Raw genomic sequence first — 16,870 nt, 5'->3', positions numbered from 1 at the left:
GGCTTTTGATGGAACCTATCCAGAGAAAGTGTGTCAAAGATCATTATTTTGTGACCTTGAGGAAAGGCAAAATCGTCAGAGGCTTTTGTATCCCTACCCACGAATCATGTCGATGTTTATGGAGGCAGACTCTCTTTATCTCCCTCTGCGCATGCACATTTCACACAAGCACACACACCATCTCAAGACCGGAGGCTGAGAGCATTGTTATATTCACGAGGTAATTATTATTAATGTCACCAAGGTGATTTGGTTCCTTCTCAGGTTTTTGCACCTAGAAACCAATCAATTGTAGGAGAAATGGCAGCTTTGAGGCACCCCAGCAAAAGCAATCCTGCGTGTTTACTTTGGAAATACAGATTATTTGACCAGGTATTTTAAGTCACCTTTTCCCCCGCCCCATCATTAACTTTATCCAGCAGAGATTTCCAACTCTGGCCCACGATACACCACCTTTGGAAGCACAGTTTCTAGAGTTTGGAAGAACTTGATTAGTACATTCTTTTTTTAAGAGCAAAAATTAAACAAAACATAAGGATGACTCAAAGATATCTCAGGAGATTTCTGGGAAATGATTTTTGTAAAAATAAATTGGGAGAAAATTAGAGCACATTTACTACTTTTATTATTAAAAAAATTCATGCAACAGGCCTTATTAAAGAGCTATTCTAAGAATTATAGGTTCCTGCAATCGCAGAGAAAATTAAAAAAATAAAAATAGCTACTGGCCAACAGTTCACTAGATCCTTGTATTCCTGTCATGGACCCTCCTCCCCTCCCCCAGCCAACTGGCCTTCCTAGTTATTCTACGTGCATGATATATTGTAACATGGGAAATTACTGGAAAATACTGTTTTCCATCAAAGAAAATGAATGATTCTTGGTTAAAATAAAAATGTTTATTTTTTGCCCAAGACCTAAGAAAACATGTTAAATAAATTGGGTACTAGTATAGGTAGCTACAGGATAGTGGGGGATGCTTACACCTCTTCTGTACCTCATTAAAAATGTTTTTGCTCATTTCTCATACTCCACTGCTGTATCGACAGTCACCTTTGCAGAACACTCTGATCTTTAGTAAAACAGCAATTCAAGTAACAGAAACAGAGAACGCGTATGGCGACAGGAGGCGGCGGCAGTGGCCCAGGACTCACCGTAGGCATCCAGTGGCATTTCGCAGCACCTGTGAGGAATGCAGCTGTATTTTTCGGTCGTCCTGAAGAGGTGAATTTTCCCAGCCCGAGTGGGGGATAATCACGGCGTTGGTCAACACCGCCAGGGTGTCCTGGATGATTGGCATTTTGAGAGCATCACATGATGAGAGGTTCCAAAGGACTCCTGCAAGACAGACACAAAGAGAGCTCTTGGATGCCACTGCTTTTTCTCATCTCAACATGGGTTCCCCTCATCAGGTTAACAGCATGAGCAGAGGGGTTAAGAATGTGAGCGTGTGTCCTTTAATTTGAGAGCATCTATGTGAACCCACTCAAAGCGTGCTGTGGATATCTGCGTGCAGAGGAATGGTGACATGATTATCTTTGTTCCCTCGTGGAGACTGGTCCAGGTTGAGAGATGTGACTGAACTGAGGATACCAACCAGGCTTCCATTTCACTATTAATACAACAGACCCAAGTACCCAAATTCTGACCAAGAACAGCAGTGAACGTTGTCTGAAATGGACTACTAGGGCATGATGCTTTGCCCAAGACCTCCGGAGCACACGTGGTGTATTTGATTCACTTAGCTCCATGGAGAGCCAGACACGTAGGACCTCATGAGAACCCAACATCAGGTCTGATGGCGAAAGGTTTAACAAGGAATTTAAATTTCCTGTCACTTGTGACAGTTCTGTCAGCTTTTCTCTGAAAGCGATGCTTAAGGAAGACCTACAGATTGTTCTTTCTTGTGCAACAACAAAGAGAGCAGTAGACAGAGGAGGGCATGTCTGCCAAGGACAGAGCAGAACCGTGATAATGTGGGCAGGGCCAAAGGAAACATTTTTAGGACTGATGCAATGTTTCAAGCTTCTCAATATTCATTCAAGAGACTTTAAAAGGGGATTAATTTTAGAAAAGGTCATAAGTACTACATATATGTTATAATATCATTTGAAAAATGCTTTAAAAATAATTATTCTTTTTGTTGTTCAAAACAGTACACATAAAGGTAAAAGAAACAGAAAGTGCTGCTCCATTTTACTATGAAAAAAAAAAGATTGTGTTCTCCCTCAAGATTAACCTAGGTAGACGTCATTGCAGATATTGGGAGTGAGATAGCACAGCTATCTTTAGAAACACAACTGGGAACTTACTGGTTTAATAAATTTTCAATAATTTAAAACATGAGATTGTATTTTTTCCTTTTTTTTAAAAAAAAAATCCTCACCTGAGGATATATTTCTATTGATCTTCAGATACAGTGGGAGGGAGGGATAGAGAGAGAGAAATATCGACGTGAAAGGGACACGTCGACTGGTTGCCTCCCGACCAGGGCAGGGGATGAACAGCAACTGAGGTACATGCCTTTGACAGGAATCGAACCCGTGACTCTTTGGTCAGTGGGCTGATGCTCCAACCACTGAGCCAAACCGTCCACAGCGAGATTGTATTTTTTCTATTCAAAACGCACAGACCATACATTTCTGAGATCTGTTTTGCTAGTTTCTTCCATTGCACGTATTGAACTATCAAAGCACATTAATAATGCTAATCTGAAAGTCAATAATGTTAGATTGTTAATAACTAAAGTAGCCAACAGTTTAAATCAATTCTATAAAAATGTGACTTTAGAAATAACGTCTTCCAACTCTTTCAAAGTAACCTGTGCTGAGAATTTTATTTAAGTAAATGCAAAGGGGAAAAAATGGTGCCCAATATGTACAAATCAATCCCTTAGTACAGGGGGCTGGCTCCAGGGTAATTCCTGCCTGCCTGTTTTTTTGTGAATAAAGTTTTATTGGAACACAGTCATACCTGTTCATTTACATGTTGTCTATGCTGCTTTTGTCCTATAAGGGAAGAGTTGAGTAGTAGTGCACAGACTATGTGGCACACAAGCCTAAATAATTTGCCATGATAGACAGATGGTTACCTTTATTGAAAGATCTTGCCCACCTCTGCTTTAGCATCAGCCTTTTCCCTACACTTCTGGGTTGTATGTTTGCATTGTCATTAGCATCCTAAACTGACTATACAAAAGAAGCTCAATGGTACACAGAAGCTGCTTAAAAATATATTTGGATTTGGACTGATTTGAAATACTAGAAATATCATCATATAAATTTATTCTGTTTTAAATAATATATGAACCTGTTTCTTTATTCATTCCATTGAGAAACATTTTATTTAATTTTGGGTAATCAAAATAATCAAAATGATTACTTTTGTTCCTTTGCAGTCTCACAAAAAATTTTTTAAGTAAAATAATTATTTTTTAAGTTTTATAAAAGCACATTAAAATGAAATTAATATCTACCCTAGAATTTGAGGATAACTTTGTAAAATATTACATTAAAGAGTTTGTGTCTGTTCTAAGTGTACAATTCAAACACACAGAAACAAAACGTTTTTTTCATTCCTAAATCCTGATTTGAAAATAGCAATATATAAAAATTGAGGTTTGTAAATGTTTTAAAATATGATTAATATGCTGTGCTGTAAACACATTTCCTCTAAAAACTAAATGGTAAAAGAGAGACTTTTCTAATTTTACATGCAACAAATTTGAAAGAATGTAAAGGCATTTTACAATAATAAAGCAATTTTTACTGTTTTCTAACAATCAGAAAAGAGGTCAGAAGAGGGGAAAAAATAAATTAAAAACAAAAACATAAAGGCTTAATCTAATATCTCACAAGTCAAAGGTTGGAAAAGAAGATGGGATCAAGATAACTCTTTATTGGGCTTTTCTCTCCTTCCCTTTCTCATTGATTCATTCAGTGTCACCTCATTCAGAATCGCGCATGGACAGATGTTTTCTAGTTCACATTCATTCTGCCTTCCCAGGCTGGCTCCGCATGTGCTTCACGTTCTGATGAACTTAGCGGAGTGGCTGACCCATGTCTCTGAACTTCCTGTCTTAATTTATATCTGCAGCCCAGTGTTCCTGGACTTGTGCGAACTGCAGTGGATGTCTGATCACAGACAGCTTTACTACCACAGTTTGGGCGAGGATTTGGCAAAGTGGATGCAACGTGGCAGAATTTCTTTTGGGAGAAATTCAGCCAAGTAGTTGCAGAGGGCCCTCAAAACTTTGGATTTTGATTAGATTATGTGGACATCAGAGATAAGCTTGAGTGTAGACTTGGCAGTCTCTGGCGACATTTGAGATAAAGGTCGGTCAGTTTGGCAGGAGTCAAAGTGGGAAAGAGCTGGGAACTCCACATCTGTTTTGCTGTGAGGGTACACACGCCATGAGTCCTGCTCAAAGGGAGAGAGATTAGTGGGCAAAAATGAACATATTTAGACATTCTCTGTGAACCAATGAGAAACAGGTGTTTTGCTCAAATTTGCCTTCACTCCTTTCTCTTTCTTCTGTGTTGGTTTAAAAGCCCAGACATTCTGACATTCCTGTCAAATGGTAAAACCCAATCCTTCATCCCATGAGTGACTCACTGTGAGCAAAGAATATGGTGATTAGGTCCTAAGAATGGTACTGTGGCATCTTCCAACCTATGTCAAACGGCTCGTTTGAGGGGAAGCCTGTTGTCAGGCTGAGAGCCTCAATGGCCCCTATGGATGGGCCCAAGTGGTGAAGAACTGAGGTTCCAGGCAACAGCCACATGAGAGACGTAGGCTCTCCCGCCCCAGTCCAGCCTTCAGAGGACGGCAGCCTCATGAGGGGCCCGGAGCCAGAACTACCCAAATCTGCTGTTCCTGGATTCCTGACACTCAGACTGTACGGGGTACATATTTATTGTTTTCAGCTGCTAATATTTGGGGTAATTTGGTATGCAGCAACTGTAGTTACTGTCTCTTCCCTTCCCTCTCAACCTTCCCTCTTTGCCCTCTCTTTGCTTTGTCTACGGGGATCGTTCTCCCCACTACAACACTCTCCTCCTAGTTCCTCCTCTTTTCTAACATAGACCACTTGTTCTCTCATTCCTTCCATGTCCCCAGATCAACTTTGTAACTCAATTTAAAATGAATTTTAATTTAGATTGCAAATGATATTTAACGTTTAAAAATGTATCCATCTTTGTGTTTGAAATTTATACATGGCTGAACACTTTCTTAAATTTGGAATAATCCTGTATTAGTTTCCTATTGCTGCTGTAACAAGTTACCCTAAGTGTAGTGGCTTAAAACAACACAGATTTATTATCTCACCATTCTAGAGGTCTGAGTTTAAGATGGACCAGCAGGGCCACACTCCTTCACTTGGGAGTGAAGGGAGACCCTAAGGGAGATGCCCTTGTCTTTAAGATTCCTTGGCTTGATGCTCGCATCACTTTGACCTCAGCGCATGATCACATCTCCTCTGACTCTGGTCCTATTATAAGGACACCTGTGATTACACTGAGCCCACCTGGTGAATCCAGGACAATCTCCTCATCTCAAAATCCTTCACTTAATCCCATGTGCAAAGTCCCTTTTACTATGTAAGAAAAAGTTCCCAGAATCTGAGAATTAGGACATCCTCAGGGGGCAATTATTCAGTCTACCACATATCCCCTTAAAATGTTGTTATGCTTAAAATAAAATTAAACCTCTAATTGTAGCTTCATGATCAGGCCTTTCCCTAAACCTCTAAATTCATCTTTAGTCAGATCCTTTCACTCATCCCTTTGTTCTCTCCATGCATATATGGACCTGCTGTGTGCCAGGTCTGTCTGATAGAGTGGACGCATCAGTGAGTGCCCTCCTGATCCTTTTATTACCATCCCTCCTTCTCCTTGAACACACAGCTCGTTTGGAATGCAGAGCTCTTGGACTTACTGCTTTCTGTCTGGACATTCTTTTCCAGGTCTTTCCAGGCTTGAACCTGCTTTCTGCTCACCTGGCACTTGAAATGTGCCAAACTCAGAGAAGCTTTTCTGGATCCATCTAAACTACCTTCTCAGATACTTGCTATCAGATTTCCTATATTAATTTTCAGCAGAGACCTCATCACTAACACATATTTCCTCTGCCTTTTCATTACTTGCTTTTCTGTCATGCGCTCACTGTTCTTCCTCACAAGTCATGAAGTGAAAGCAAGGACCCTGTCCGAGTGTTCAGAGCACATGCAGCACACACAGCACACACAGCACGCAGCACACACAGCACACACAGCACGCAGCACACACAGCACACACAGCACGCAGCACACACAGCACACACAGCACGCAACACATGCAGCACACACAGCACATGCAGCAACACAGCACACAGCACACGCAGCAACACAGCACACACAGCACGCAGCACACACAGCACACACAGCACGCAGCACACACAGTACATACAGCACACAGCACATGCTCTGACACATGCTAGGTGCTCACCAAACAGATGCCAAGTAAATACAAGAATTAATAAATGAATAACATGACCCTTAAAGGACTTCATGTGCTCCTAGCATCAAGCATTCTTTAAGTATTATAGTGCTAGCAAAATGAAGCAACAATTTGAAAGAATAAAACAGCAGATGCAAGATGCAATGTTACAAATAATAAATCCAAATAAGAATGCAAAAATGTAATTTCAGTGGGATTATAACCCTTGACCCTACAGAAATTCTACATTTAGCTAGTAGAAAAAAATTTTGTATCACTGAAAAACATTAATCAGTTTAGCATTAGAAGGCTTATCTCCAGTGCGTCATTCAGGCACTTTTCTTATATTAACTCCTTCATAATTCAAATTAGCCAAGGCAACACAAAAATTCAATTCATGGGAAAACTGTGGAATAAATTGAATTCACAGTGGTATTCATCAGCCATAACAAGCAACCCCATTTATTCTTATCTGAAAGTAACATAAAAATGTTTTCGCATTTTGGTTATGGTCAATAGAAAATTTTATTTTACCTGATGAAAATATGCTAATTTCCTCCAGATTATAATCTCTAATAAAATTGTTTTATAGCACCTTTCCTTAAATTATATATATTCAATAGATTTTCTTTATCAGTATAGAATTATTACTGTTTCCAAATATAATTTTGACAGTAGATTTAGTTGAGAAGACATTTAAATAACAAATTATTTCGAATATAGTTTATTTTTATTTCAGGCACAGGATGGCTCTTTTCTTCAAGATTATCCATATTCATAAGCAGTAATTGGTTTATTAAAATTTCTTTAATAAAACCTTAATTACTTTCATTGTCTTCTTAGTTTGTTTTAATAGAGGGTGATTGTGTTTTTCTTTTCCCTAAAAGAGATGTAGACTATCATGAAAAAAAAAAACAAAACTCAGATTGATAAAAGGACATATTTTAATAATTGCAAGTCTTAAATCATAATAAAATCAAACACTGCCTGTGGCTATGCAAGACTTTCCTGTGACCCCCACAATTGCTATTAATCTTTAGACATAAAAATAAGTCCCTGAACACGGGTAAAGCTCAAACCAAGGAAAGTTGGGTTGAATTTATTTTAAATGAATGCTTTAAAATTTTTAACTTAAAAGTTAACTTAATGTATATATGAAGATTTATTTTAAACAAATCTATCACTTATTTTATTCTGACATTGGAAATTTGTACACCCAGTGAAGGGAGAGAAGAAGAATGAGGGCAAACAAGTTTATTTTTTTAAGAAGTCTAGGTCAGTCCTGGTTAGGGGTGGGAATGGGACAGGACTGGGGGGATGCCCATCACCACCTTCTTCATCTCCACCCATTCACACCTTGAGTCATGGGTTGGTAGAGGGTGGCTGATTAAAATATGGAGTCATGAAAAGTGCAGGTATGTGCATGTGTGTATTTCAGCACATCACATAAACACTCCCAACTTGTCCCTGAGAAGTCATGACCCTGAAAGTGAAATTGTAAATTAGGACTGCTTTGAGAATCTTTCCAGATGGTATATGTGATTACTTCAAAAAGATTCATCCACCACACTGATTTAATGTTTTAACAAATAAAACCAATGATCTTGATTTGATGCTAAAGTTTACCAAAATGTTGATACAATAATGCATGGTTCGAAGTAATAAGTGGAACTACATAGAATTAAAAAGCTTCTGCCTGCAAAAGAAACAACCAACAAAATGAAAAGGCAACCGATGAAATAGAAGAAAGTATTTGCATACCATAGACTGGATAAGGGGTTAATGTCCAAAATGTATATGGAACTCATATAACTCAGTTAAAAAGCAACAATAAATGATTAAAAATGGGCTGAGGAACTGGAATAGATATTTTCCCAAAGAAGACACTCAATGGCCAACAGGTACATGGAAAGATACTCTACATGAGAATCATCAGAGAAGTGCAAATTAAAACCACAATGAGATAAAACCTCACATCTGAACAGCCATTATCAAAAAGACAAGAGAAAACAAGTGTTGGTGAGGATGTGTAGAAAAAATATAAGTTGGTTCAGCCACTGTGGAAAACAGTATGGAGTTTCCTCAAAAAATTAAAGATAAAATGATTATATGATCTAGCAATACCACTTCAGGTTATTTATCCAAAGAAAATGAAAACAGCATATTGAAATGATATCTGCATTCCCATGTTAATTAATCACAGTAATGAAATATGGAAATAACCTATGTGTCCATCAACGAATGAATGAATAATGAAGATGTGATATATATATACAATGGAGTATTATCCAGTCATGAGATAGAAGGAAATCCTGCTATTTGCAACAACACAAATGGTCATGGAAGACATTAGGCTGAGATAAGTCAGATAGAGGAAGACAAACACTCTATGATATCACTTACATGTGGAATCTAAAAAAGCAGAACTCGTAAGAACAGAGAATAGCGTGATGGTTACCAGGGGTTTAAGGGTGGGAGTTAGGGGAATTGGGGAGATGCTATTTAAGGCTACAAACTTGCAACTAGTAGATAAATAAGTTCTGGAGAGCTAATGCGCAGCATAGTGATTATAGAGAACAGTACTATATTATAAACTGCCAAGAGACAGATCTTAATTGTCTTCACCACAAAAAAAGGAAATGATAATTAGCATGATGTGATAGAGTTGTTAGTTAATGCTATGGTGATAATCAAATCGCAATATACGAATGTGTCAATATATAAATGTAAACGTTGTATACCTTATAATTACACAGTGTTATATGTCAATTATATCAGAATTAAAAATAAAATTATTTCATAAAGAGTGTTGTGTATGTTTCTTTGAGAAGAGTGTTACCGTGGGGAAAGATGTGACTGTCTTTCTCAGTGCATGTAGAGACCTGCCTGCCTAACAACACATGTAAAGATGGCAATGCATGCTAAAAGTGAAGAACTTTATTTTAGTTTACGTTTTTATTCTCACCCGACGACATTTTTGCATTTATCTTCAGATAGAGTGGGAGGGAGAGAGGGAGGAAGAGAGAGAAACATCGATGTGAGAGAGATCACCTGGGGCCGGGACAAACTGCAACCGAGGTACGTGCCCTTAGCGGGAACCGAACCTGGGACTCTCTGGTCCCGGGCCAAGGGTCTAACTGCTGAGACAAACCGGCCAGGGCAAGAACTTTATTTTAATACTTAGTGTCATGCATCACAGGAAATTAAAGAAATTACTGTACATACTACTGTTTCAGACAATTCAGATAAAACTGTTATTGTCATAATTAACTAATTAATGTTAATAAAATAAAGGGAGTAAAGGGGAGGCCAGACACATAAGCATAGTCATCTGGGCAGCTTCACCAGGAGGCTACAGCTTCACACTCCCCAGGGAACCACGGGTCCATTCCCTGCAGATCGCTCGGAAGGGGTCAAACAGGGGGGGAGATGGGCACATACACAGTAAAGTTGGGGTGATGTAGGGAAGGTGGTTGCCTATCAATCTAGCCTGGGGAACAATGGGTTGGCTAGGGGTGGATCCCATCAGAATTACACGAAATCTTGGAAAATTAAAGTTCCCAGACAAAGAGCTTTCTCTCTCCTCCTCACTCTCCCCTGCTCAGTGACGCACACTCACCCTGCGCTCGCCTGTTTCTCTCCATAGCCCTGTGGCCTTAAGCAGCCGCGGGGACCCCGCACTAGACTGCAGCTGGGAACACAAGCTGAGCCAGCCAGATGCTGGCCTGGACTGTGCTGTAATATGCGACAGAAACTCTGGGCAGGGGTCTTAATTCTGGCCCTGCTGAAGCCAAGATTGGGCTTCTTCCGTGGAGGGACGGACAGGGGAACCCCTTCCATTTTACATCATCAACAAAGCTTTCCACAAAACCCCATTCTCCTGTGGGGGGTCTCAGGAAGTTCTTTTCCTCATGGCACCCCAAGAACTCCACTTCCACCAATAACAGAATGATGAATGTTGTGACAGAGCCTGAATTGATTTTATCAACAGACATCAGTATTTCTAACACGTATGTGGGGAAAATAAATTCCATGTTAAAATCTGAAGCTTTGTCTTACTTGTGTGAACCTTCCCTCAAGAGCAATTCATTCTTTGACAATAAGTGGTCCCACCACTCAATTTAAAATAAACTTACATTAAGACTACTCTAAAATAATAATTTAAATTCTTTTTAAAAATGGGTAGTTCTCGCCCTGGCCGGTTTGGCTCAGCGGTTGGAGCATCAGCCTGCAGACCAGAGAGTCCCGGGTTCAGTTCCTGTTAAGGGCATGTAATAAAAAAAAAAGGTAGTTCTCTGGCTAAAACTCAAGTTTATTTTCAGGTATGCCCGGAAAGGGCTGACCAGAACAAATGACCTGTGAGTTCTCCGTTTTGCTATTCCAGAAGAGGAAACTGTCGTGACCCGGGGACCTGGGGAAGGTTAATCCTTTAACCTTTTAGAATCTGACTCGCTGATCCTCCTAAATTGAGAGTCTCACTGAGATGGTTATGAAGTGAAAGTGCTTTAGGGTGGATAAATGTGTGAAGTAAGCTGGAGAAGAACCGGATCGTCATAATTGATAGCTGTAAACTGTCCCCCTGCTAGAAATATGGACAAGAGTTAGTTAACTCTGGAATGGATGAACAGTGAGCAGTTCTTGAGGATATTTTTCCATTGAGTTTCAGATAGAGTGGGAGGGAGAGGAGGAGGGAGGAGGAGGAGAGAGAGAGAAACATCGATGTGAGAGAGACACATCAACCAGATGGCCCCAACAAGAGCCAGGGACTGAACCGCAACCGAGGTATGTGCCCTTGACTAGAATTGAACCTGCAACTCCCTGGTCCATGGGCCAACACTCTAACTGCTAAGCCAAACCAGCCAGGGCGAGTGAGCTGTTCTTTACATTAGAAAGCAAAATCATATCTTTGTTAACACACACCAGGAAAATTCTGGTTACGTTGATTAAATCTACCTGGGACTCCATGAGACATATTAGTTCTTGGAGTTCTCACACAACTTTGTTACAAGCTCCAGACATCAGTGTTGAGATGCTGCCTTGTTCCAGAGCCTCGTACTCAGATTTGAGCAGAGGCGGCGAGAATTAGAAGTTAACACCACGCTGGCACAGATGAGTAGAAGAAGCAGGAGGCTCATATTGGCTTATGTTTTTATTAGTACTTAAAAAAACGGCCCTGTTGATTTCAGGGCCCGAGTGAATTTAATTTAAAATTAGGTAACTTTATAGACAAAATACAATGACTAATTCTTCTTTGAAGAAAGAATAAAAACTCAGGGGTGTTTGTCCCTGATCTCTCTTCCACTCTGAGTTGGAGTCGACAGATTCTAGTGTCATTAGAATTCTTTCAAATGTTTACAGTGAGGGCTATCAGGCTAGATTCCAGCCATGAGAAATGAGTCTTGTCTCCATCGGGACAAGACAACACAGCTCCTCTCTAAGAGGGGTAGCTCGTCCCATGGTAATTTTTTAAAAAAGTGAATTGTGTTAAAAAATCAATTTGCTCATGAAGGGCACCAGAACATGCCACCCCAAAATATGCCTCTTTGGTTTACAGATACTTTTGAACTAATGGCCATGAGCACCAACAGAGGCAGGAAAAGCTCTAAAACCAGTGCACAAGTTGTTCCTTTTGTCTAGGAACTTTACATTCAAAATTTTTAATTTATTGATTGCTTTGAGGGAGAGAGATAAACATCAAATTGTTGTGCCACTTATTTACGCAATCATTTGCTGATTCTTGTATGTGCCCTGACCAGGGATGGAACCTGAAACCTTGGTGTATCAGGACCATGCTCCTACCAACTGAGCTACCAGGAGGGTGTCTCTCTTTCTGACTTAAAGCTGCATAACAAACCTTTATTAAACAACCCTTGTTTACCACCCTCTCCAGTCACCTACCCCAAACTTGCCTCAGAAGATATACAAACCTACATCCAGCCACCTCTTTGGGTTACTCTTCACTGGGTTCTCCCATGTGTACGAGGAATGCACATGTGAATAAACCTCTGATTGTTTCTCTCATGTTAATTTGTCTTTGCCTGTCTAAATTACAGGACTCCAGCTGCAGAACCTATGCCGGGAAGAGGAAAACATTTCCCCCTCTTCTACTGAGATGTCAATGTCTCATAGTAACCATCTTTGAAAGCCATAGGTTTATGTTTGATCACAACATTTTATAAATGAACCATACAATTCTGTATGGAGAGAAACAGGCGAGCGCAGGGTGAGTGTGCGTCACTGAGCAGGGGAGAGTGAGGAGGAGAGAGAAAGCTCTTTGTCTGGGAACTTTAATTTTCCAAGATTTCGTGTAACTCTGATGGGATCCACCCCTAGCCAACCCATTGTTCCCCAGGCTAGATTGATAGGCAAGCACCTTCCCTACATCACCCCAACTTTACTGTGTATGTGCCCATCTCCCCCCCTGTTCTGAAACTATAGCCCTCCACAATGACCTTGGGTAGTCCAAAACCTTGAAAAAAATGTCACCAAAACACGTCCTAAAAGTGATTGCAGTTAAAGATTATGTCCTTTGATCTGACAATTGTCATATTCTCATATGTGCTAATAAGAATGATTGCTTAAACTTTGGTCATGTTTCTCAATAGCTTTGTGCCTCTTAAATTATATGTATTAAATAAAGTAACTTAACTTTGCCCCTTTCATAAAGGATAGGTAGAAATGGGATTGGGGGGTGGTTAGAGAGATTGAGATTCAAAGCCCTGGATTAAATGATACTGGGACAAACTAATCTAACTGTTTGCTCCAGGAAACACTTGCTTCTGAAGTTCAGATTAAATTAGTTAATTTGTTTATTAAAAGTAACAGTTTGCTCTTCAGAACGCATTTCTAGACATCGGCCTCACTGTGCCATGGGTCCAGAGCTGGTATGTGATAAACTCTGCTCCATCCCAGTTGTTTCCTATGTTGCAATACCCACCCAGCCAAGGATCTCTGGCCTTATACATACCCTGCCCTATTTCCCCTACTAACACCATTGACTTTCAAGGTGATGTTCTCCTTTACTTCAGTAAGTCTAATAAACTTAGGTAGATCTACAGGTTTTCCTAGTGGTCTTCGAGGAAGTAAGAAGTTGACCAACCATGAGAATTACTGAAAATTAGTTGATTGCTAACTTCATTTTTGATAAACACAGAGACTGGCAAATGCCTGGATCTGCAGGGCATGCACTAACCATGATCATGACTCCGTGTGAGCAATAATAGGTGTTCATCTGCTTGCAGCTCTAGTAAGTACTATAACCCAGAAGTTACACAGCCTGCACACTTCTCATAGGGCCCAGGCTGCCCCGCAAACCCTCTGGCTGGGCCGACAGTGAGGAGGCCCATTGTACAGCCTGTATGCAAATGGAGAGGTCTATCACCTTGGGGATTTCTTACTTATACTCCAGGTGGCACATCCTGCTCATTCCTCCTGTGTTCCTTATGTATTCTTTCCACTGTTTCCACTGATGATAGTCACCAGCTGCCTGACCACACAGGCTTGGCACCTTAGCTCTGCCCACACCTTGGGAAAGAGGCCCTTCATTAAATTCTCTCCAGAATCGTAGCTGAGTGTTCCTTATGTATCCTTCTGAAACCCTGAATAGGGTGTGCTAATGGGGGGAACATGATGAAAGGTTTCTGTTCTATCCATAAGTGCAGTGGAACATCGTTAGGCAGGGAACTGTCATACGTGTTTTATAATGCTTCCTTCCTTCCTGGTGTCTCCATGGCACTAAACAATAAAGTACAAGATGAATCCCCAACTGGTCAACCAATTACAAGGGTAACTTTTAAAAATAATTTAAAAAAAAATTACGATGAAATTTGCATAACGTGCAATTAAACATTTTAACACAAATCAGTGGCATTTAGTCTATTCACAATGATGTGCAAACGTCACGTCTGTCTAGTTCCAAAACATTTCCATCACCCCAGAAGAATAGTGAGTTGGTTTTCAAAGACAGCCATCTGGAAGCTTTCAGCAGAATATGGGCTGAAATGCAGTAAGAAATGAGCAGACCAGTTAGAAAGCTACTTCCGAATTCCAGGAGAGAAATCATCGGGTCAGCGGACATGGAAGTGGTCAAGTCTGACACACAGTATCTGGCTTGGCAGATGGCCTGGGTGAAGGGTGGGGGAAAACGGAGACATTCTGGCCTTGTACAACAGAGGTGAGGAGGCCTGGAGGGAGATGTCATTGCCACTCTGGATGTGTTAGCTCAGAGATGCCTGTGAAACAGCCAACGGAGATGTCAAGAGGCGGCTTGGTGTACGAGTCTGGAACATGACACTAGAGACACACATTTAGAGTCCTCTGCATTTAGATGGTATTTAAAGCTGCAGGACTGGATGGAAGTCACAGAAATAGAGTTTCAACAAAGATCTGAATGGCCAGGGCTGGTCCTAAGCACACCTCCTACATCAAGAGTCTGGTGGTGAAGGCAGTTTGGCATAGAGAAGAAAAGCACTATAAAAAATTTAGCTGCACAAACTGTTAACCTTGGGAAAGACTCCCCTTGAGTCTGAGCTGATGCCTCTTCTGTTAGGTGCTGAGGTTTTTTTTTTTTTTTTTTTTTTTTTTTTAATGTGTATATATCACAGGTAATCTGAATGTTCAAGTTCTCCTTTTATTATGGTCATTAATGAAAAACTGAGCCACAGTTCTCATTTAATAGCATCTGTTTCAGGCCCATCATTGGGTTGATTGAGGACAAATGAAAACGAGTTATTCAGTTGATCATTATGGCATGCATTCAGTGACTATAAGCAGAACAAACGACATGAGGGAACAAAATCACTTATTTTAGGTATTTCCTGAATCAAAGCAGTCGCAACATAACCAGAGCGTGGCAAGGCATGCATAATGACAATGCCTCTATTATGACTGGAATGTAAAGTGTAATAGGATTTTCAGAAAACAATTTAGGAAAAGTGACAATCTTGCTTATTCAAATGCTATGTGACATTTGGCATTACTTCTTCCGGTAAAATTACAGAATGGATAAAATGACTTTTAGAAATATTGTTAAATGTGCTGAACACGTGTAATGCATTTATCTGTTGACTAACCCTTAGGTTAGTATAAAAAATATACTATTTCCTGAGAATTGAAGGCAACTTTCACTGAGTTATTCTGCCAACACGTTGAAATGTCCATGCTTTGTCTATTTCAAATCAAATTTCAGAATGTGTCTATTTTTTGACATTAATATTTATCCTTGTAAATATATAGCATATAAAGTAAATTCTCTTTTATGTTATAGTTAATTTTTATCATATGTTAAGCCCCCCCCATGCATATTTTGGGAGGTATTTTTAAATGTTCTAAGATAATAATAGTATTATATTTTCTGATTATAGCATGAACACATGGTAACCTTAAAATCATCAGACTATTAAAAGTGGTCAAAGGATAAAGCAGGAAAAAAAAAAACTCACCCAGAGAAAATCAGATTTGGGGGAAATGCTTCTGTATGTTTCTATGCTTATCAAACACATGTCACTTTATAGAAAGAGAACCACAGTGCATGCTGGTTAACTTGCTTTTTGCATTCAACATATGTCATGGATATATTTTGGTATCAACAAATGTCTAGCTGCATATTAATTTTGTTTTTAAACCTCATCCAAGGATACTTTTCCATTTATCTTTAGATAGAGTATGAGGGAGTGAGAGAGAGAGAAACATCGATGTGAGAGAGACACATCAACTGGCTGCCTCCCACACTACCCCAACCAGGGCTGAGGACTGAACCGCAACCAAGGTATATGCCCTTGACCAGAATCAAACCCACAACTCTTTGGTCTCTGGGCCAAAGCTCTAACCACTGAGAAAACTGTCCAGGGCATACATCTTAATGTTTAATGCCTGGCAGTGTTCTCTCTGATAGACTGTTTTCATCGAGTTGTGCACTGATGGACATTTAGGTTGTTTCTAATATTTTTGTGGGCTGACATTGCCTCTTACTGTGATGTTTTAAATGCTTGCCATACATATTAACTTGTTTGCTCTGAGGATTTTTAAAAAATTGCTCCTCAGTACAATTCCTGAAACCCAAATTGCTTGATGAAGAGTTTTGAACAATGAGGCCGAGTGCCAGCTGCTCTCCAGGAAGGCTGGACTCCCCACCCTGCCAGCAGCGCCCATCGTGCACCCCACCTGGCACTGCGCGGGAGCAATCGCTTCCATCTTTAGAGACTTAGGCCTCTAGACCCAAACACGCTGTCTCCTTCCCATTGGTGTTCCTCTTAATTACATTTCTTTCTTTTTTTTTTTTTTTTTTTTTTTATCCTTACCCGAGGACATTTTTCCATTTTTTGTTCAGATAGAGCGGGAGGGAGAGAGAGGAAGAGAGAGAGAGAGAGAAACATCAATGTGAAGGGACACATCGA

General features: G+C 40.1%; 1 protein-coding gene across 5 annotated transcripts in view; it reads right to left on the bottom strand.

Annotated features, from left to right (window-relative positions):
* The window catches only part of CTNND2 (catenin delta 2), an 858,429-nt gene that overhangs the window by 166,728 nt on the left and 674,831 nt on the right, over nucleotides 1-16,870 (bottom strand). For all 5 annotated transcript variants that reach the window (XM_036280167.1, XM_036280169.1, XM_036280166.1 and 2 more), the window contains one exon: nucleotides 1,155-1,338. In XM_036280167.1, coding sequence (XP_036136060.1) covers nucleotides 1,155-1,338 — 184 coding nt within the window. The remainder of the gene's footprint in view (nucleotides 1-1,154; nucleotides 1,339-16,870) is intronic.

This window comes from Molossus molossus, unplaced genomic scaffold, assembly GCF_014108415.1.
Source record: "Molossus molossus isolate mMolMol1 unplaced genomic scaffold, mMolMol1.p scaffold_m16_p_3, whole genome shotgun sequence".
NCBI classification, from domain to species: Eukaryota; Metazoa; Chordata; class Mammalia; order Chiroptera; family Molossidae; genus Molossus; species Molossus molossus.
This window is presented reverse-complemented; position numbering and strand designations above follow the sequence as displayed.